Source organism: Rattus norvegicus, chromosome 5, assembly GCF_036323735.1.
Source record: "Rattus norvegicus strain BN/NHsdMcwi chromosome 5, GRCr8, whole genome shotgun sequence".
Taxonomy (NCBI): Eukaryota; Metazoa; Chordata; class Mammalia; order Rodentia; family Muridae; genus Rattus; species Rattus norvegicus.
The window spans coordinates 32,946,591-32,963,494 of NC_086023.1; the positions used below are offsets into that span (position 1 = coordinate 32,946,591).

General features: G+C 42.5%; 1 protein-coding gene across 8 annotated transcripts in view; it reads right to left on the reverse strand.

The window, feature by feature from the left end:
* Lrrc69 (leucine rich repeat containing 69) overlaps positions 1–16,904 on the reverse strand; it is a 158,337-nt gene that overhangs the window by 125,751 nt on the left and 15,682 nt on the right. For 7 of the 8 annotated variants that reach the window (NM_001134624.1, XM_039110544.2, XM_039110541.2 and 4 more), the window contains exons 2-3: positions 2,609–2,735; positions 1,340–1,412 (exon numbers count right to left, since the gene is read on the reverse strand). In NM_001134624.1, coding sequence (NP_001128096.1) covers positions 1,340–1,412; positions 2,609–2,735 — 200 coding nt within the window. Of the gene's footprint in view, positions 1–1,339; positions 1,444–2,608; positions 2,736–16,904 lie in introns of those variants that run through there. The other variant, XM_039110545.2, reaches the window with a different exon arrangement.

Genomic DNA, 16,904 nt, shown 5'->3' on the forward strand with positions numbered 1-16,904 from the left:
TATGGTGTGAAGTTCGGCTATTCAAAATTCTCCTAGGACAACTAACTAACTGATCTGAGGCTGGTTGCACAAAGATGTATCCAGAACCTGATTCACCAGATCTCTTCAACAGATCTTTTTCTGTTCATTGTATGATCGTCAGTTCTTAACGACTGATAAATCAAAACTGGAAAAGCAAGCAAGCAACTACTGGCGTTTCAGTTACCCCTAGTATTTCTCTTCCACAGAAATTAGATTGCTTCGGGTTTTTATTTCTTCCATTTAAAGTATTATAAAGGTATTTCCTATGAAAGTATTTGGAAAGAGGTATAGGCAAGTGATTGGAACAGAGGAGACTCTCCGAACTGCCCTGTGTTGAGGATGGCTCGCAGTTTCCCATTCTCTTTTTAATTGATATGTTTCTGTTCAATAGGCAATAAAGAGTCCCCAAAGGAGACCTGAGCAGAGCTCTCTCCATCTGTCAGAGAAACAGCTCAAAGACTGTGTACTGCCTCAGAAGGACAAGGCCGTAAGTTGGCTCCAGAAAAAACACTCTAATGATAGCCTGTCTGCACAGATGTGCAGGGTAAGGGAAAACAACATAGTTTGGTTGTGGCTAATGATAATAAAATGTGCCGGGTTTTTATTTAATAAAGATATCGTAATTTTAAATCCTTTGCTTTTATATGACCTTTTCCCATACAGCTCAAAGTGGTTTATGACACTAGTGAAATAAAATTTAATGTCCCCAATCTGGCTGAGCAAGCCCCAAGAACCCCTGAGCTAGCTCATCAATAGCATGAGATTTAGGGCCTTATGTTTCAAACCCCAACTTTTACTCTTACATTCCCTGCTGTTCTTCGTTTCTCTCAAGTAGTTGAGGAATCCTCTGCTTAAACTTAGTGATCGAGGGAAGGCTTTGTTGGTCAAATGTTTGTTCTGCCCGCAGGAGGACCTGGAGGTGACCTCCTCTAGCCTGGCATGGTGGCACATGTCTGTAAACCCAAAGATAGGGGTCAAAGATAGAAAGATCACGGGGACTTGCTGCTACCCAGTCAAGCCCAAAGTGTGAGCTCCAGGTCTAGCGTGAGGCTGTCTCCGTAAATAAAGTAGAAAGCGATTGAGGAAGTCATCCCAACGTCACTCTGTGGTCTCTCCACATACCTCACACTTCTCCGTACATGCATAGATGGTACACACAAAAGAGGAAAAAAATATCAGTGGCTTGCTTCCCACTTCTGCTATCTGTAACCACCCTAACTACTGGATGCTAGGCCAAAACCATCAAATGAATGAGACGGAGTCTGGGCTCGGAGAGGAACGCAATATTTAGCCAAGTTTCACTCTAAATCAGAATTACCTGCCAATTTCTGGAGGAAGACTGCTAAGTTGGTTGTCATTCAGATTAAGTAGAACCAAGTCTCCCAGGCCATCTGTTAGAAAATAATTCGTCACTTTAGCCATCTGGAAGGAAATAAGTTTTAGTCCTTCTATACACCTTTGAATTCCTTGTGCATGCTTGCCTCAGCCAAGGTTCTGTTGGTCGCTGAAGACAGATACTCTAGTAAACTAGTTAAGGCAAAAAGAAGCAATGTGTCGTTGCATAGTTACAAAGCTGAGGACAAGAAGAGACCCCTGCTGGTCACAAACTGCACCTAAGAACTACACAGCAGAGCCAGAAACGGAGTTGAGTTTCTTATCAAAGTTTCTACACTTGGAGCCTCTCTTGCCACACAGCCTTTGCTTCCCTTGATTGGTTTCCCTCCTTTGAAGCTTCTGGCTCTACTTTCCACACATGGGAAGCCACCTCACAGTTCCTGCTCAGACATGGAGAAGTTCTCAGTCAAGATTCCCCCACTGAGTCATTACGTTCCTAAGCTTTAGCACCCAGGCCCGCTACCGTGCAAACAGCTCCTGGAAACTGTTGCAATTTAAGACCCACCTCGTTTTGACTTTGGCTTAATCTTTATTTGAAACAAAGGCTGCTTTTCCTCGCTGCTACAACTTGAAAATTATGGCATCCAAATCAAAATATTAGAGAGGCCAAGAGAACAAAAGCAGTTTATTCATGAACTACATATCCTATGGGTCTGTTTTGTCCTGTCTCATGTGTATTTTTTTTTTCAGATAAAAAGTTAAACCATTTTAGTCTATCACGATTCTAAAGAAAGCTTATGGTTGATTTAGCTTTGGAATCCATTTGTGACCTTGGTGAATCTGCTCTGCTCAATGGGGATATGATTATAATACACAGAGATTGAAGAAGAGGGTATGGAGGATATATTTGATCAAAGCACATATTCATGTGTGAAATTCTCAAAGAGTAATTTTTTTAATTAGAATTGCTGGTCATGGTGGTGCATGCCTTTAATCACAGCAGTCAGGAGGCAAAGACAGATGTTTGTGAGTTCAAGGCCATCCTGGTCTACCAAGCAAATTCTAGGAGTGCCAGGACTGTTACACAGAGAAACATGTCTTGAAAAACCAAAGTAAAATAAAATAGATTAAATAAATTTAAGTATTACTTCAGAAATCCCTTAGTCTCAGCACAATAAAATCCTTTTTATTTTGTGCTATATTACTAGATACTAGAGGTTAATCGCAATGTCATAGTCCATAACTAACTTACCAAGGACTCCAGCAGCAATTCTGCAAATCCTGTTTCCAAATAAATGAAGATTCTTCAGGGAGGTAAGGTATTTTATCTCTTCAGGAACTTCTTGTAAAAGGTTGTTTCCCAGATTTAGTAATGTCAACTGTAAACATATAGCGATATAAGGTATTTGTACATTATCTGCCCATATAACCTAAGAAACCATAAAGATATTATCTCTATCCATTTTCTTAAGCTAGCACATAATGTTTTTATTATATTTCATGCAAATGTCATATTAATTAGTTCTCATTCTTCCTCCTTCACACAGTCTCCCATTTCTTCTCTTTCCCTTTTTGCTGTCTCTAGCGCCAGCATGTATTTTCCCTTCTGCTTCTACGTTACATACACAGTACAGCCATATCCACTGGAAATGGTTAGAGTGGTGAAGCCATCATGACTGCGTGACATCATTCCAGCAAGGCTGAGCCGAATGCTACAACTGCTGTCCTTCTGTCTCTCATTTTTGGGTTTTGGTCTCTGTGTGTTACACTCTTGGGAACTTTCTGCATTCTGACTTGTTTTATGTCTTTTGCTGAGGAAAATGTTTGATTCTTTTTAGGAAAAAAATCCTTAAGTTTATCGGGCCACTGTTTGGAAGTCTTCCTTGTGCCCTGGAAATGAGTAAATTCAGAAAAGCATATAGCTCAATGAGGCCATTCCTCCAGGGATCTTCTTGGGGTAGCTGCCCCTGAGCAAACTCAAACAGCATAGCTGGTACAGGGTAAACAGAGACAACGGACAAACTCCAACTGGCCAGGAGAATAGGTTACAGATTCAAGGCCTCTTTTTATTATAGGCTTAGAGCTCTCTGAAAATGTAGTTGAAAGACAGAGGGTAATACAGGGTACAACCCTGGAAGAGTAAAACTCAGTTAATAAGATAGATTAACTAAAATAAACTTATCCTATTTTATAGCATAGGTGATGAAACATATAGTAAAAGAAGTTAGGTATTAGTATTTGATATTCATTAAAAGACTGGTTCAGATATTCTCTGTGTGGAGTGCTTTAAAACTGCACACACTGCCAGACTAAAAGCAGGCTGTCACATGACAAATGTGTTTGCTTTAGAGGAGACATTCTTTAGATTCTTTAAATTGGAGTTGTAGGGCTGATGACAAGAATAAAATGTGTTCTGTTTGTATTTTCTAATGGTAATGAAGCTTGTAACCCTGGACATTTAATAAGAAATCAAACGCATATCTGTACCATTTGGAAAATCATTAGTCCGTCTTTGTTCCCTCAATTTTTTATAAATAAAGAAGCACAGAAGTGCTAGCTAGTCAGTCAGAGAACTGTAAGATTCCCCTGACTGTCCTGACTATCCTGTCTGACTCACTCCCCTTGACTACTCCTCATCTCCTCTCCAGACCCCTGTGTCCCATCCCCACCAGCTACAACCCTGGGAATCCCTACCCACACACACATGTATTTTATTACAGGCTCCCCCAACCCCAGTTGTTCCCGCCTTACAGCTTGATCTTTTCTCATGCTCTCCTCTCTCTCTCTCTCTCTCTCTCTCTCTCTCTCTCTCTCTCTCTCTCACACACACACACACACACACACACACACACACACACACACACACACACACTGAAACCTAGATTCTGCCTCTGAGAGAAAAGGTGATATTTGTCATTTCTTAGGCTGCCTCATTTCACTTAATGATCTCTAGCTTCACTCATGTTTCTGAAAATGTTATATGAAATAAAATTTCATTGTGCATACAACATGTATCTTTTTAAAATTTATTTTTCTCTCATGTATTACATCCCAACCGCAGTTTATTTCCTCCCTCCACTCCTCCCAGACCTTCCTCCACTCTCCCCCCACCCCAACCTCCGCTCTTGCCCAAATTCACCACTCCTCCTTTCCCTCCAGACCTCCCAGGAATACCAACCAAAACCGGCATATCAAGTTGCAATAAGACTAGGCACATCCCTTCATATTAACGCTGGATGAGGCAACACAGTAAAAGAAAAAGTGTTCTAAAAGGAGAAAAAGGAGTCAAAAGCAGCCCCCACTCCCACTTTTAGGTGTTCTACAAAAACTATACAACCACCATACATATATAATATTTATGCAGGAGACCTAAGTCAGACTTGCACAGCTTTCCTGATTCAGTCTCCATGAACCCCATGAACCCTGGTTAGTTGAATCTGTGGGTTGTTTTCTTTGTAATCCATTTGCTTTACCCATTCACCAGTTGATGACACTCGGGATAGCTCCTTTTTTTTTTCAGTATTGTCAGTAATGCATCAATCACCATAGGTGTGCAGTTCCTGTGCTGTGTTCATTTACAATCTTGTGGGGATATATCAAGTGGTAATATAGTTGAGACATATTCTACTTATGTTTTTACCTTTAACAACCCATATGCACTTCCATAATGGCTACACCATTTTATACTCCCAATAGTGAATCAGTATCTCCCCCACCCCCACCCTGACAACATCTTTGCCAGCAAGTAGTCTGATTTGTTTTCTTAGTGATAGCCACTTGGAATGAGGTAAACCAAACTTTCCAAACAGCTTTAATTTCCATACTTTTTGAAGACGTTCCAAATATTTATCATCCATTTGAGTTTGTTCCTTTGAGAAGTGTCTGTTCAGTTCATTAGTCATTTATTGGTTGAATTTGTTTCGGTGTTTGGTGTTTGATTTTACAGTTCTTTATACACTTTAGATATTATCCCATGTTTGATGTGCTGTCTCTTCACTCCAATGATTGTGTCTTTCACTGTACATATTTAAGAGTCTAAGAGGTTTTGGTGGACTCAGTCATTAGGGATATTTTATGCATAGAATAATGTCATGCAAATAAGAACACTTTGACTTCTTCCTTTTCTGTTTGTATCTCTTTGATTTCTTTCTCTTCTCTTGTTTTAGTGGTCTGTTAAGACTCTAAGCACTGGGCCAAGAATGACGTTGTATCTCCCATTAACCCCAACACTTGAGAGGCAGAGACAGGTGATCACTGTGAGTTTGAGGCCTGCCTGGTCTACATTGAGATCCAGGCCAGTCTGTAGTGGATTCATTTATTTTCCTTGGATGAAGTTGGTAGGCCTTACATGTCTAAGAATTGGTCAGTTTTTTTTCTAGATTTTCATCAAAGGAAAAATTTAGACAGCTTATAATTTGCATATGCCACCTAATATTGCAGGCCTCTTGAATGGCCATAGTGAAGAATTTTTTACTAGGGATCTATCTACCCACTCTGACGGTTACTTTTTTTACTTCTTTTAATGGTGTGAATAAAGATAGAGAAGTGCCCATAGAGTCCTCACGATAAAATTTCTTGTATAAAAACTATGAACTTTAAAAGTATCATCTGACTTTATCTTATTCTATTCTATTCTATCATTATCCCTTAGGTGTCTGTCTGTTTCCTAATGAGAAACAGAACAGAGGTGGAGCTGGGTGGGACAGGAGGGGAGGGGGGATGGGAAAGAGTGAAGGGAGGCAGAAATGTAATCAGAATATGCTACATAAAATGTTTTCAATAAAAATCATTTGAATTTTTTATTTTTTAATTATTTGTATGCATACGGTTGTTTTGCCTGCACGGATACACAGATATTTGTACACACAGAGGACTAAGAAGGGCGTTGGATCTCCTAGAATTGAGGTTAGAGATGGTTGTGGGTCAACAAGTCAGTGCTAGGGATTGAATCTGGGTCTTCTGGAAGAGCAGTCTGTGCTCTTAACTTCTGAACCATCTCTCCACCACTCAATTTTTAACTTACTAGACACTTGTTCGTACATCCATGTACACTGCAGTGAAATTTCATATGCTAACTATTCAGAGTAAAGGATTTGCCTCCCAATATGTCTTCCCCTGAGAATTAAATTATCCTTTTCTTTTTAAAGTATATGTGCCACCTTAAGACTGTCTATTCTAAAGGTAGAGTTAAAATATACTCACCTAGCAGTCTGATGGGAAAGATTAAACAGTCTGCGGCTGAGTTAGTTTTCTCTTACTAGTGTTGTTCAGTATCTCCACACAGATTTGCCTGGGCTCTTCCTTGCCTCGGCAGCCCCATGCATGGTCCCCCAAGAGAACCCCCTCAGTAAATTCCAGAAGTCTGTGTCTAAGGCTATCCAAAATACACAGTGCCACAGAAGTCAAGGGAAAAGAAAAGGAAAGCTCTTCTAAGAAGGAAGGTATGAACTGAAGCTCACCTGGTAGGAGAACTTGGTTCACAGAGTAGAAATAGTCAAGGATTTATCAACACAAGAGTCACTAAAGAATATGATAGCCAGGAGGGGAGCAAGGAGGACTGGGGAAGAAAGCCTACAGGAATGGGCTGTGGAGAAAACAAAGGAGCAAGGACAATGACTTTTAAGATACTTTTGTTATCGCAAGAAACAAAGCCCAATGAGATGGCTCTGACTAAAAGCATTTGCTGGGCTTTTGTAGCCCAGGCTGGCCTATAACCATGTAGAGCAGGCTGGTCTCGTTGTCATCTTACTGCCTCGGCTTCCTAGAGTCTAGGAGATTGGAAGTGTGAGCCACGTGGGGTTGGGGATTTAGCTCAGTGGTAGAGCGCTTGCCTAGGAAGCGCAAGGCCCTGGGTTCGGTCCCCAGCTCCGGGAAAAAAAAAAAAAAAAGGAATGCTGGTGGAAGTGTGAGCCACTTTGTCTGCCCAAAAGGAAGTCTCTAGCTGCTTTTAAACCATCTCCTCAACTCCAGGCAGCAACAGCCATCCTTTGCCACCATGCATATACGCGAAGGGTCAGCATAAGTTACTGAAATTATATAAAAAATTCCAAACACTGAGGCAAGGACTGAATTATGGTTAAGAAATGCCTCCCCATCTAGAAAGTTCATTTGTATTGGTTACTTTATTCTATTTGCAGTATTTGTACTCCTCACTCTCTTCAATGCTAGCAGAGTTACCATGCATGAATAAGGTACTTAAGAACTCTCATCATCGAGTGTTGGGAGGTAAGACAGACCACAGGTTTAAATTTTTATTTCTATTAGTTTTAAGTACTAAATATGAAGAAACCAAGAAGATGAGATGCTCAGCAAATTGGGAGTCAGACTGGGGTCATCAAGGAAGGTCTCTTTGTTATAGGGTTCTTTGAGGTGAAAATTTGGGGGTTCCTTTGACAAGGCTGATCCTAGCAGGGTTTTCAATAACACACCATAGTTACATACAGTTCCTAAAGAAGGCATTTTAAGCATACAACAGAGAATTTTAAGTTCTTCGGCTTATATCACTTCAATAATGATCTCCAAAAGGAAGTTCTACTGGTACTCTCTCTGCAATCGAATGTGGTGCCAAACCCCAAGTGACAACACTACTATTTTTACATATTTCATAGCACATCATATAGAAATTAGTGCATCCAACAATTAGAAAGAGCTTGGGTAAACCTAGTCTACCATAAACCCAAGTAAGCATTTCATTCCTTCCTGACGAACACAACATACAATACGTCACACTTTTGTTCTAATTGGGGGAGGGGGTGCACATGTCACAGAGTCATTGTGAAAGTCAGCAAACAACTTTCTGGAGTCACTTCTCTCCTTCTCTACATGGATCCCATGCCAGGCCTGGTGGCAAGCACCTTCACTTCCTGAGCCTCTCACTGCCCCATCTGTTATTCTTCATGGCTAAGCTATAGCCCTCTGTACCTCTTACCCAGTTCTTCCCACAGCACCCAGAAACAACAGTTCTATTCCCGCTCTGCTTTCATAATATTTAAAATGTTTGAAGAATGGTTATCATGCTCCCCCGAATTTGATCCATTTTCCCCCTTAACTATTAGGACATAGTTTTTGTTTTGTTTTCTTTTTTAACTTAAATGAGGCACATTACTTGTGCATAAGTCCCCCCAGCAGCTCCCCCTCCCCCCTGCCAAGAATAACAATAACAAACCTACATTAACTGTCAAGCATATAACCCACATCCTGAGCTTGTGCAATGAGTTCCTTTCTTAACCTAAATGGAGGAATTTACATTTATCCCTGTAAAAACTACATCTTGTTGGTCTTGGCTCCTAAGATATCTCCAGTGGATCACGCTTAGACCAAACTCTAAAACGTGGCATTACCCATGAACAAAGTGGGCCAGCTTTCCTTTCTCTACTTTTGACAATACACCTAACACTATGATATTCCTGTGGGGGCCAAACTGCAGAGTCACCTAGAATTTTTGTCAGTAATTAGATCCTAGCATCGAAGTTCCTAGTAGCTGCCAGTCTCATATTCCACTCTAGTCACCCTGTCAGTACTTACTCACTGTTAGTCCTTAGTTATGGCCTGCCTCTCAGACTGCTCAGCTGAATTTATAACAAATGTGCTGTTACACTGCTTAAACCCCTCTTCTAATCCTACTCAATTATGTCTAGACAACTATTTTAACAGTCAGTCCATGAAAGTTTTTGCCCATCAAATCCTGTTGCCAAATACAGAGACCCAGATATTATGGGGGGCGGGGGTTGTGCTGAGGAGACAGACAGACAAACAGACCAATCTTGGAACACTCAGCCCTAAATGGATTATCTTCAACAAATCCCTCTCCTCAGAGTTCAGGGAACCCCATGAAGAGGACGCAGAAAGAGTAAGAACCAGAAGCATCAAGAAAACAGGGGCCCCTAAATCAATATGAGCAATGCTTATATGAACTCACAGAGACTGAGACAGCAGGCCTGCACAGGTCCTCTGTGCTTATGTTATGACTCAGTTTAGTGTTTTTATGGTATTCCTGAGTGTGAAAGCAAGTGTGTCTCTCAGATTCCTGTGCCTTCTCTTGGACTTTGTTCCTACTGTTGGTTCGTTTGTCTTCTCTAACTTTGGTGTGCGTTTTTAAATACCGTTGAGGGTTTTTTTTAATATTTTATTTATTTATTATATATGAGTACACTGTAGCTGTCTTCAGACACCAGAAGAGGGCATCAGATCTCATTACAGATGGCTGTGAGCCACCATGTGGTTGCTGGAATTTGAACTCAGGACCTCGGGAAGAGCAGTCGGTGCTCTTAACCACTGAGCCATCTCTCCAGCCCCCTTGGTGTGCGTTTTTGGTTTGGGGTTTTTTGTTGCCATTGTTTTATACATTATAAGTTACTCTGTAAATTACTTATAAGCTACTTTACATCCTGATCCAACCTCCCCTTCCCTCATCCTCTTCCAGTCTCCTCCCTCGCCCACCCACCCCTCCTACCCTTCTCAGAAAAGGGAAGGCCTCTCACACAGATATCAACCTGCCTAGGCACATCCAGTTGCAAGACTGGCAGGTCTTCTGTTGAGGCTAGATGAGGCAGCACAGTTAGGAGAAAGGGATCCAAAGACAGGCAAAACAGTCAAAGACAGCCCCTGCTCCCACTTTAGGAGTCCCACACGTAGACCCAGGTACACAACTGTTACATGTGTCCAGAGGGCCAGTCCCAGGAATGCCCTCTGGTTGGGAGTTCAGTCTCTGAGAGCCCCTATGGGCCCAGGTTCGTTGGTTCTGTAGATTTTCTTGTGGTGTTCTTGGCCCTCTGGCTCCTTCAACACTCTTCCCCATCTTCCACAGGATTCCCCAGGACCTGTTTAATGTTTGGCTGTGGGTCTCTGCATCAGTTTCCATCAGCTGCTGGGTGAAGCCTCTCTGATGATGGTTATGCTAGGTGCCTGTCTGGTTGTCTCTGGTGCCAGCAGGCCTCTGGGAAAGCAAGCAGAGGTGTGGGCCAGAAAACGGAGTGCAAGTAACAGAGTTGATAGTTTTTTGTTTTATCTTTATATTTTATTATGTTGTATTTTATTATTACCTCTTAGAAGTCTGTCACAGAAAGGGAATGGATCTGGATGGAAGTGAAGGTGGGAGGAACTGGGAGGAGTAGGGGGAGGGGAAATCATTATCAGGATATAGTATATGAAAAAAAAGAATCTATTTCCAACAAAAAGAAAACAAAAGGAAAAAAGGAAGGGTGGAAAGGAGGACAGAAAGAGAGAGGGGGGAGGGAGAGAGGGAGAGAGGGAGGGAGGGAGGGAGGGAGGGAAATGAGGTCAGAGGCCAACCTCAGGTGTTACTCCTTGGGAACTATCCACCTTGAGGTTTTTGATTGTTTTGTCGGGAGCCTCTCACTGGACTGGAACTCCTCAAATGGGCTGGACCGACCAGCTACCACACCCCAGGATTCCACCAGTCTCCATTTCCCCAGCACTGGAATTACAAGTGTGTGACACCATGCCCAGCTTTTCTGTGTGTGTTGTACAGCGAGTATTTTACTGTCTGAGCCATCTTTCAAAGCGCTGGGTGTGGTGAGTTTTTCTAGTATAGCATTGGAAATATAGAGTAGAACAGGGCAATAATGTTACAGTGAGGCTTATCAGAGACTACACGACAAGGGCTTTGAGTGTCAATCCAAATTGTATTCCAACAAGGGACTCAGCATTTTCAATTGAAGCAACATGAAATTGGGAATACTGGTAAGAAAAAAAAAACGTTTCTGGCTTCTTATTGGAGATATTTCTAAGCACTTAAATGAACTTTTCCAATTATGAAAAAGAAAAAAGGTATCCTTTTCCAACTTCGTGCAGCCTTTTCAGTCCTTTGTACATTTGCCACCATTTCTCTTGCCTTTTCCTAGACCCACTGAGATTTTTTTTTTTTGGAGCTGGGGACTGAACCCAGGGCCTTGCGCTTGCTAGGCAAGCGCTCTACCACTGAGCTAAATCCCCAACCCCCACTGAGATCTTTTAAACCCTACTTGTGGCCTGACTTCAAGTAAGTGTGTTCATTTCCTCTTTTTGAAGTGGATATGAGGTCAGCACCCTAGTGTCTAGTGATGCTTTGGGACTTAAACATCTAAGCTCAAGCCATCTATAGCAACATTTCTTTGTAAGCATACAAGAAAAAAGGGACATGGAACTTAAGAAAGAAAAACCCACTAAGTGATTAGTAGAATTACCAATGGCTAGCATTTCAATAGAATGTAATGTATACCAAACAGCATGACTGGCAATCTTGACTCCTGTCTACCGTGGTTCAATCATAGCCTGGCTTTGCAGAGAAGGGAATCTAAGGTCCGTGTTATTATGTGTGGTGAAATAAATGACTTCACATCCCATACAACAATGTTTAATTGCTATTGTCCATAATAGCCAAACATATACACATTACACATTACACATACAATGCACATGCATGCACAATGTATATAATTTTCATGTATTGAATGTAAAATTCTCATCTGGAAGTTTTGTTCTGTTTGTGTACACCTTTTACTGTAGTGCAGTAAGTAAAATGCAGGCTTTGAAACTGTCTACTTTATGACCTAAGGAAAGCCACTCACATTTCTAAACTTCCATTTTTTTAAATGGAAATAATGGTGTTTATTCTTCTTCTTGAAGTTGTTTTAAGGACTAAGGTTAGGACAATAATATGCTCAGTGATGACATAAATTATTTACCATTTTACCATTAACTATAATTGTTCACACCCAGAAGACAATGCACGATCCTTAAAAAAGCACCAGAGGATTAATAAATACACATATACACATGTTGACAGCTACAATGACTTTCAGTTTTTAAACTTATTTATAATACTTTATAATTCTATCTCATCTTTTCACATATTTCTATAATCACAGCCAGTTTTTTTATAAGACATTGGGGCGCTGAGCTTAATAAGACTAAAACATGATTAAATTGCAAACATACATTCATTAGCCATGAGAGTTAGCTACAGGAGTCCTATGTGAGACAACTCAGAAGGGTCTGCACTATTCTCATGTCCGGGTCAATAATGGGCTCCAGGATGTAGACATTCTTGAGGGCACTTGCTATCCCACCATCACCTTAGTCATAAACTCTCTAAGTACAGGGTAGTGTTAGTAATGGGGACACAGTTCATAAAACCAGTCCATTTTCTCTTAATATTTGACCGGACTTATAATGTCATGTTGCTTTATAAGTTTTAAAAAGAAAAATGTCTAATTGGCACTAAAAGATAATTAAACATTTTAAAATGGAATCGGTGGTTCTCAACCTTTCTAATTCTGCAACCATTTAATACTGTTGGTCATGCTGTAATGACCCCCAATCATGAATTATTTTGTTGCTACTTCATAACTGTAATTTTGCCATTATGAATCATAATGCAAGTATCAATATGCAAGATATCAGATATATGACCCCTGTGGAAGGATCCTTTGACGCCCCCAATGAAGGTTAAGAAACAGTGCTTGAGAGGAAAATTCTTGCATCCTTCAAATACTTACAACGCAATTGATTCTGTTTACTGAATTAAACCTAAAATTAAAGCATAAAGGCTGGATTTTGCTTGCACACAGTACTTTTAAAAAGTGTCACTCCTAACAGAAACTTTAAATGCATGATTTTGTTGGGACACCAATCCATTAGAACTAAGTACTGGCTAGAATGGCTAGATGGTCTCTATCAAGGATGTATAGTCTCTCTCTCTCTGTCTCTCTGTCTCTCTGTCTCTCTCTGTCTCTCTGTCTCTCTCTGTCTCTCTCTCCTTCCCCCCTCTCTCTCTCCTCTCCTCTGTCTCTCTCTCTGTCTCTCTCTCTGTCTCTCTCTCTGTCTCTCTCCTCTTCTCTCTTTCCTCTTCTCTTCTCTCTCTCTCTCTCTCTCTCTCTCTCTCTCTCTCTCTCTCTCTCTCCCTCTCTGCTAAAAATGGCATTAGATTTGCTCTCAGGAAGTTGCAAGGATATCATACTAACTATAGTCACATTACTACGTGTTCAATCTCTCGAACTTGTTTGTATTTCTTTTTTTTTAATATTTTAAAAGCATTTCTTTTTTTATATTTTCCCCATCTTTATTAAATTGGGTATTTCTTATTGACATTTCAAATGTTATTCCCTTTCCTGGTTTCCAGGCCCCCTAGCCCCTCCTGCTCCCCTTCTATATGGGTGTTCCTCTGCCCACCCTCCCCCCATTACCACTCTCCCTCCAACAATCCCGTTCACTGGGGGTCCAGCCTTGGCAGGACCAAGGGCTTCCCCTTCCACTGGTGCTCTTACTAGGCTATTCCTTACTACCTATGAGGTTGGAGTCCAGGGTCAGTCCATGTACAGTCTTTGGGTAGTGGTTTAGTCCCTGGAAGCTCTGGTTGGTTGGCATTGTTGTTCATATGGGGACTCGAGCCCCTTTAGCTCTTTCAGTCCTTTCTTTGATTCCTTCAACGGGGGGTCCTGTTCTCAATTCAGTGGTTTGCTGCTGGTATTCACCTATGTATTTGCCTTATTCTGGCTGCGTCTCTCTCAGGAGAGGTCTACATCCAGTTCCTGTCAGCCTGCACTTTACTTCATCCATCTTATCTCATTGGGTGGCTGTATATGTATGGGCTACATGTGGGGCAGGCTCTGAATGGGTGTTCCTTCAGCCTCTGTTCTAAACTTTGCCTCCTTGTTTGTATTTCCTAACAAATTTGTACCCCTTGACTTATTCCCTATCATCTCTCCCCCCACCCCAACAAACCCATGTAACTACCATTCCATATCTGTTTCCATGAGTTTCCATTTCAGATGTCATAGAAAGTGATGTGTATAATGCATGGCTGGGGGGGTTAAGATGGATAGCTTTAGAAAGAATATTGTTGTTTTATCGTCTGTTTGTCTCAGTTCATCCATCCATCTATTTTTGAAATGAGGTCTCTTGTAGCCCAAGATGACTTAGAATTGGTTGTTTCAGAGAATGACTCTGAACCCAGACCCTCCTGCTTCTATAGTCCCCAAGTGCTAGAATGACATAGCATCTGCTTGTCAATAGGCAACATGTCTTTTGATGTCCGTTCATTTCAGTTAGTGTGTCTGTAGAGCTCATGTGCTGTCAGGGTGGCAGGACTCCTTCCATTCTAAGGCTGAATGACATTTCATTGTAAGTGCATGAGCACACCCGTCCCTTATTCATACACTGATGGAAACTGCAGGTGCTTCTGTCATGGATGGTATGAATAACGCTGCAAAATGGTCTGATGCGGATGTTTCTTCTCGTCATTCATACTATTCCTTCTGTGCACACACTCAGAGCAGGACTACTGGATCATAAGCTAGTTTCATTTTCTTTTTTTTTGAGGAAACGCTACAGTGTTTTCCACAATGACTATACAGTGTATACACACACACACCCTCACAACACTTGTCACATCTCACTGAACTGTGGTCATTCTAACATATATAAGTCACATCTCATTTTGGCTTTGGTTTGCATTTCCTTGCAAATTAATAATGCTCAGCATATTTTCATAGATATGCTAGGCCTGTACATGTCTTTTAAGAAAGCTCAACTCAGAGGCGAATGCCAGCAGCAAACCACTGAACTGAGAATAGGACCCCTGTTGAAGGAATCAGAGAAAGAACTGGAAGAGCTTGAAGGGGCTCGAGACCCCTTATGTACAACAATGCCAAGCAACTAGAGCTTCCGGGGACTAAGCCACTACCTAAAGACTATACATGGACTGACCCTGGACTCTGACCTCATAGGTAGCAATGAATATCCCAGTAAGAGCACCAGTGGAAGGAGAAGCCCTGGGTCCTGCTAAGACTGAACGCCCAGTGAACTAGATTGTTGGGGGGAGGGCGGCAATGGGGGGAGGATGGGGAGGGGAACACCCATAAAGAAGGGGAGGGGGGAGGGGGATGTTTGCCCGGAATCCGGGAAAGGGAATAACACTCGAAATGTAAATAAGAAATACTCATGTTGCTGCCTGGTGAACTCAGGACACACAGAGGCAAAATTCCTCTAGGACCGGGCACTTCCTGTGTTTACCGGAAGTCCCACACCCGAGCATCCCGGCCTGCAGCAGCTCTCTGCTCCCAAACCCCGTGGGAGAGAGACCTCACCGCCTGGTCAGGTGGGCACTCCTGAGGCTGCCGAGCGCAGGAGACCACCAACACTGCCCACCCATGCCCACATCCCTGGCCCAAGAGGCAACTGTATAAGGCCTCTGGGTTCCCGTAGGGGAGGGCCCAGGAGTGGCAGGACCCCTGCGCCTGAGACACCGCCGGAACCTGAAGGAAACAGACCCGATAAACAGTTCTCTGCACCCAAATCCCGTGGGAGGGAGAGCTGAACCTTCAGAGAGGCGGGCGCACCTGGGAGGCCAGAAGAGACTGCACTCTGCGCACGTCCAGACGCCAGAGGAAAACACCAAACGCCATCTGGAACCCTGGTGCACGGAGGCTACCGGAAAGAGCGGCGCAGATCTTCCCGGTTGCTGCCGCCACGGAGAGGACTTAGGCAGTACCCCACGAGCAAACTTGAGCCTTGGAACCACAGGTAGGACCAACTTTTCCCCTGCAAGAAACCTGCCTGGTGAACTCAAGACACAGGCCCACAGGAACAGCTGAAGACCTGTAGAGAGGAAAAACTACAGGCCCGAAAGCAGAACACTCTGTCCCCATAACTGGCTGAAAGAAAACAGGAAAACAGGTCTACAGCACTCCTGACACACAGGCTTATAGGACAGTCTAGCCACTGTCAGAAATAGCAGAACAAAGTAACACTAGAGATAATCTGATGGCGAGAGGCAAGCGCAGGAACCCAAGCAACAGAAACCAAGACTACATGGCACCATCGGAGCCCAATTCTCCCATCAAAACAAACATGGAATATCCAAACACACCAGAAAAGCAAGATCTATTTTCAAAATCATATTTGATCATGATGCTGGAGGACTTCAAGAAAGACATGAAGAACTCCCTTAGAGAACAAGTAGAAGCCTACAGAGAGGAATCGCAAAAATCCCTGAAAGAATTCCAGGAAAACACAATCAAACAGTTGAAGGAATTAAAAATGGAAATAGAAGCAATCAAGAAAGAACACATGGAAACAACCCTGGACATAGAAAATCAAAAGAAGGGAGGGAGAGCTGAACCTTCAGAGAGGCAGACAAGCCTGGGAAACCAGAAGAGACTGCTCTCTGTACATACATCTCGGACGCCAGAGGAAAACACCAAAGGCCATCTGGAACCCTGGTGCACTGAAGCTCCCGGAAGGGGCGGCACAGGTCTTCCTGGTTGCTGCCGCCGCAGAGAGCCCTTGGGCAGGACCCTGTGAGCAAACTTGAGCCTCGGAACCACAGGTAAGACCAACTTGTCTGCTGCAAGAAAGCTGCCTGGTGAACTCAAGACACAGGCCCACAGGAACAGCTGAAGACCTGTAGAGAGGAAAAACTACACGCCCGAAAGCAAAACACTCTGTCCCCATCACTGACTGAAAGTGAGGAAAACAGGTCATCAGCACTCCTGACACACAGGCTTATAGGACAGTCTAGCCACTGTCAGAAATAGCAGAACAAAGTA